Here is a 6000-nt window from a genome sequence, read left to right on the forward strand (position 1 = left end):
TGTGTAAGTAGGTTTCATATATGCTATTTCATTTTCTACTGCCAAATGTCTATATTTTGTATAGCGTTGCAGTCTTATTGTTTTGATTCCGTGATTCTGGCCATGTTCTCATTAACGCTGATTTCACAGGGCCCTAGCCACTGGCTCATTCAGTCGACGTTAGGATCTCACCTTTGACAATGTCCAGTACCTGACACTTCAGAGTAAGGTGCCCATTTAATGCATATATTGTTTTGATGTAGGCAACAAAGCAGTGCCATGATCCCAGGAACAGAAAGGGGGCACGATAATGAGACTGTGCATTGCCTGTTCACAGTCTAGTACAGAGGTAGTGAATAGGTGGACCGCAGGCCAAATCCAAACCACCAGATACTTTTGAATGGCCCATGAAATCTTTTTTATTTAGTTATTATTGTCATCAATGTTATTGGAGTGTGAAAAATCTTTCTCTGGAATCTGGACCTTGGATATACCTTGGCCAAGAAATTCAGACCTTGACAAAAAATAATTGACTACCCCTGCTCTAGTGCAACGATACTCTGCCCTGCAAAACTGGAGAGCCAACTTAACAGTCAACAAAACAACAGGCAGCCACAGGGTTTGAGTGCTGACCTAACACTCCACTGCAAATTTTGTGTTCCAGTGTGTTTGTCATGTATCAATACAAATATGCTTGCTAAGTCATGATGGTATAAGTTGGGTGAACCTACTATATGGTGACTGCACAAGTGACTGGAAAACTGTACTCAGAGAATAGTTATCAAAGGTTCACAATCAAGCTGGAAGGGCATATCGAGTGGAGTTCCACAGGGATCTGTCCTGGGTCCAGTTCTATTTAATACCTTCATAAAGGATTTGGATAATGGTATAGAAAGTACACTTATAAAGTTTGCAGATTATACCAAGCTGGGAGGGGTTGCAAGCAGTTTGGAGGACAGGATTAGAATTCAAAATTATCTTGAAAAACTGAAGAAATGGTCTGAATTAAATAGGATGAAATTCAATAAGGACAAATTCAAAGTTACTACACTTAGGCAGGAAAAATCAAGTGCACAAATACAAATTGGGAAATGACTGTCTAGGAGGGAGTACTGCAGAAAGGGATCTGGGGGTTATAGTGGACCACAAACTAAATATGAGCCAACAATGTAATAATGTTGCAAAAAAAAGAAAACATTTTGGAATGTATTAGCAGGATTGTTGCAAGCAAGATAAGAGAAGTAATTCTTCCACTCTACTCAGCATAGATAAGGCTTCCACTGGAGCACTGTGTCCAGTTCTGGGCACCACACTTCAGGAAAGATATGAATAAACTGGAGAAAGTCCAGAGGGGAGCGACAAAAATGGTTAAAAGTCTAGAAAACACGACCTGTGAGGAGACTGAAAAAATTGGGTTTGTGTAGTCTGGAGAAGAGAAGACTGAGGCTGGGAGGGGCATGAAAAGTCTTAAAGTACGTAAAAGGTTGTTATAGAGAGGAAGGTGATAAATTGTTCTCCTCAACCACTGAGGACAGGTCAAGAAGTAATGGGTTTAAACTGAAGCAAGGGAGATTTAGGGCTTGGCTACACTGGAGAGTTGCAGCGCTGGTGGAGGCTTTACAGCGCTGCAACTTAGTAACTGTCCACACCTGCAAGGCACATCCAGCGCTGCAACTCCCTGGCTGTACACCTGGTCTGCTTGGGGTATAACGAGTGCAGCGCTGGTGATGCAGCGCTGCTCGTCAAGTGTGGCCACACACCAGCGCGGTTATTGGCCTCCAGGGTATTAGGAGATATCCCAGAATGCTTTTAACTAAATTACTCTCTTCATTTTGTTATGATGCCTCTCTTTGTTTTGTTGTAAACTCGGGGCTCCAGGAGCTGCTTATCTAAAAAACAAACACAGCTCTTGTTTGCTGTGATCAATCTGACTGACTGTGAACAATCAATTGAGATAACCCACTACCTTGCTGTGAATGAGGCAGGCAGGGGGATGAGTGTTTGCTTGAGAAGAGAAACAGCGGGGGGGGGGGGCGGGGAGAAAGGGAGTCCGTTGGAGCAGCTGCTTATCTGGTCAGCAGGCTATTTGCAGTTAAGAGTGAATGAGGGGGTCGAGAAAATTTTCAGATTTTGCAAGGCAGGGAGCTAACACAGAATTTGCAAGGCAGGGAGCTGACACACAGTGTCAGCTCCAAAAATCCACTCTCTCTCTCTCTCTCCCCCGCTCCCTGTCACACTCCACCCCACCCGGCTCTTTTGAAAAGCACGTTGCTGCCACTTGAACGCTGGGATAGCTGCCCGTAATGCACCACTCCCAACAGCGCTGCAAATGCTGCAAATGTGGCCACACTGCAGCGCTGGTAGCTGTGAGTGTGGCCACACACCAGCGCTTTCCTACACAGCTGTACGAACACAGCTGTAACTCCCAGCACTGCACATCTGCAAGTGTAGCCAAGTCCTTAGGTTGGACACTAGGAAAAACTTTCTAATTGTAACGGTAGTTAAGCACTGGAACAAATTATGTAGGGAGATTGTGGAATCTCAGTCATTTAAGATTTTTAAGAACCAATTAAACAAATACCTGTCAGGGATGGTCTAGATCAGGGGTTCTCAAACTGTGGGTCAGGACCCCAAACTGAGTCAGAACCCCATTTAAATGGGGTTGCCAAGGCTGGTATTAGACTTTCTGGGGCCTAGGGCCGAAGCCAACGCCCAAGCCCCACCGCCCTGGGAGGGGGGCTAAGGTTACATGCCCCCTGCCCAGGACAGATGCCCTTGGGCTTCAGCTTTGTTCCCTCCTCCCACCCAGGGTGGCAGGGATAGGGTAGGCTTGGGTTCCAGTCCCCCATCCTGCGGTCATGTAGTAATTTTTGTCAGAAGGGGGGCATGGTGCAATGAAGTTTGAGAACTGCTGGTCCAGATAGTACTTAGTCCTGCCTCAGTGCAGAGAACTGGAATAGGTGACCTACTAAAGTCCCTTTCGGTGCTCCATTTTAATGATTATTTAATGTCTTGGCTCTCTGCAAATCCATTCAGCACAGTCTGTCTTTTCCAACCACTCCCCCTCATGGTTACTAGGAAAAAGCCTGGAGTAAGTCTCCTCTTCCTTCAATTTCCGCGTTCTAAGTGCTTGGACTGATAGGATCAGGTCCTAGCATCAACAGTTTGTTCTTTCAATTTCACTGTACTACTGTGTATGTATCGGGCAATGTAGCAAGCACTCCTGGGATGAGCATTCTGTTCACTCTGCCCAAGATTAGTCTAATCCCAGAAATATGGGCTCCATAAGAGCCATTGGCTGAGGATCACTTTAATGACTGCATATAGCACAGATTTACATCAAGGTGAGGACACTTTAAACATTAGAATATTCCAGGTCAGCCAAGTCCCCTGGCAGGCAAGCAGCTCACTAATGGAAGAAAGGCTCAAAAGATAAAACACTTCTTTCCTTACATAAGAAATGTTTACAGTAGCTTTATGAAACTCACTTCACAGAGGAATGGAGAGTTCAGGGGGAGTGTAGGTAAAACAAAAAGTTACAGCTTGGTAGTCTGGTCAATAACCTCTTTTCTGAAAGGTACCATGCTGCATTACAGAGGATGACCTGCACAGAACTGCATATGAAGTTAGGCTTGTGCCCTTTTTTGCTTTTTTTAAATGATGTATATAGGTGGCCCGAGAGATGGGTTTTTTGCTTATGTTTTTCTCTGCTTAGCTTAGAAACATCAAGAATAATCAAGACTCCCTGCTTTTGCTGGAGAACACAGGAGAAGTCGCAAGGATATTTATTGTGAGCTCTAACATAATAACTGATACAGTGAAGGTGCTGTATCTTTGATAAAAGCTTCCTTTAAACTAAAATGCTAGTCATCAAAATTAAATAATGTTAAAAAATATGTTAAACGGTCCAAATAAAAATCTCTTCTCCCTCGCTCAAGTGATGTCATTGTTCACTAGCTCTTCAGTTATCAAAGACTCTCCCTGCCTAGATTTCTAATTCAAAATATCAGCAGGAAAAAAAACCATTCAGGCCTTCCTTATACAGCACACAGGTGCAAAACGGGGCATAAATCCATTTCTCCCCCTTCTCACTTTGCAGCAGCTTGTACAGTGAAGAGCAAAAGAACAGAGAAGCGTAAGGATCAATCTTGGGTTTTAATCTGGGTGGGCAATGTACTGCGGCACATATGATGTACTACATTAACTTCTGCCAATACCGCTGTAGTTTATTATGACAAAGAAGGAGTTGAACTTCAGCCACTAGCTCCCTGCATGAGTTTTGTGTACAATCAGACCTAGCTGGAAAGTTGCGTGAAGGTGAAGAAAGCCACCTCTGGAAACCAGAATCTGTCTTCTCTCTCCTTGCACCTTCCCAGTCAGCCAAGGTCTCCTTTGTGGTACCTTCTCTTTTCCTCAGGTTGGGATCCCATTTCCCCCTCTTACCAAAATCGGCTACAGCGTTAGCACCCCCGTCTCCCAGTCCGCAGGCTAGTTTCCTCTTTCTTAATCCCATCCCTCAAGATTAGGAGATTCTGCTCTCTTTGCCTCTAACCCGACTCCAAAGCCTGGGGCAGGCGGACACCCGGGTTAGGAGAGTGGCTGCGCTTTCCCCCTTCCTCGCCCCCCACTCAGCGAACTCCAACCGCGCCGCTGCTAAAGGGCGGCCAGGCAGACGCCCTCCACACGTGCCGTGCCGCATCGCCCCCGCCCCCGCCCCCGGCAGCAGGGTCCGGCGACCAGCGCCACGGGCGAGCAGTCAGCAGCGCCGGCTCCGCCACGGGGCCCCCGGGGCAGCCCCCGGACCGCCGCGTGCCTCAGTTTCCCCCTCTGTCAAACGCGCATCCCTCCCCCGGGGCGGACCTGGCAGCTGCTCCTGCCCCCCCGGCCGTGGGGCTGGGGCTGGGGCCGTGGGATCCCCCCACAGCGCGCGGGGCCGGGCTCGGTCCCACCGGTACCTTCTCCGCCTGGGCCAGGTAGAGCCAGAGCCGCCGCCACGTGCCGAACTTCCGCCTCTCGCTGAAGTTGAAGCCCATCTCGGGGCTGGCGTAGCGCGACACCAGCGGCGAGCGGTAGCGGCCGAACGCGTCCGCCTCAGCGCCGGGCGCCGCCATGGCCCCAGCGAGCAGCGCGGGAACCGCACGCGCCGGCTGCACGTCAGGCTCGTGAAAGAGCGCGAGAGGGCCCCCCCCCGCCCCCGCGTGGAATTCGGCAGGAGGTCGGGAGGGTAGAGCGTGGCCGCGCTGACCGTCGTAAAACAGCCTCGTCCTCCTCCGAGCGTGAAATACGGCAGGAGGTTAGTGCGGCAGGGGAGGGCGCAGCGCCCAGGGCTCGAGGGAGGGTCCCGGTGCGCGGCCAGAGACGGGAGCCGGCCAGGCTCCGCTCCCTACAGGCTCCTGCTGGGCTTTGCCCGCCCCCAGCAGCGGCTCCTCTCCCTGCCCGGTCACAGCTACCACCGAGGGGTCCGGCCCCGCTACGGCTTGTCTACACGGGGCGGCGGGAGCGGCGGTGTTAAATCCGATTTCCAGAGCCTCTCACTTCGTCTCCCTTTATTACTGCTCGCTCACAGCCGCCTCCCTGCTGCTCTGGTCAGCACCGAGGGGCCAGGGCTTCTGGGCACCCCCTAATTCCTGAGCTAGATCTGCCCATTCCTCCCCACCTCCACTTTACCCCGTCACTGCAAACTGGGCGGCTGCAGCTTATGTATCTTGAGCTAAATGGCCCAAGGCCTAGAAGAAAACAACTCGCTCGTGAACCAGTTCTCGCTTTCCACAGCTGGCGCTTTACACCCAGTGCCACTAACATGGACAGCCTTGGACAATCACATCTTAACCCTGAATTCCATTCATCCCTCCAGCCCCACCAGTTGAAGGATTCAGCTCTTGTAACTCAGATTTAGTGGATTCATTGGTATTGAGCTGCCTATAATGTCAGTGAGAGCTGCTCAGAGCCAGGTTACAGACACACTTAAAAAAATTGCTATCAGTTACATGAAATTATGGGTTTTCAGCTTTCTTTGTGTAC

General features: G+C 49.6%; 1 protein-coding gene across 2 annotated transcripts in view; it reads right to left on the reverse strand.

Annotated features, from left to right (window-relative positions):
* Window positions 1-5186, reverse strand: part of ADSL (adenylosuccinate lyase) — a 76055-nt gene extending 70869 nt beyond the window's left edge. The window contains exon 1 of one of the 2 annotated variants that reach the window (XM_044984532.1): window positions 4935-5186. In XM_044984532.1, the coding sequence (XP_044840467.1) occupies window positions 4935-5090 (156 nt within the window). In that variant the 5' untranslated portion in view covers window positions 5091-5186. The remainder of the gene's footprint in view (window positions 1-4934) is intronic. The other variant, XM_044984531.1, reaches the window with a different exon arrangement.
* Window positions 5187-6000: the final 814 nt, after the last annotated feature.

The sequence above is a fragment of the Mauremys mutica genome, chromosome 1, assembly GCF_020497125.1.
Source record: "Mauremys mutica isolate MM-2020 ecotype Southern chromosome 1, ASM2049712v1, whole genome shotgun sequence".
Taxonomy (NCBI): Eukaryota; Metazoa; Chordata; order Testudines; family Geoemydidae; genus Mauremys; species Mauremys mutica.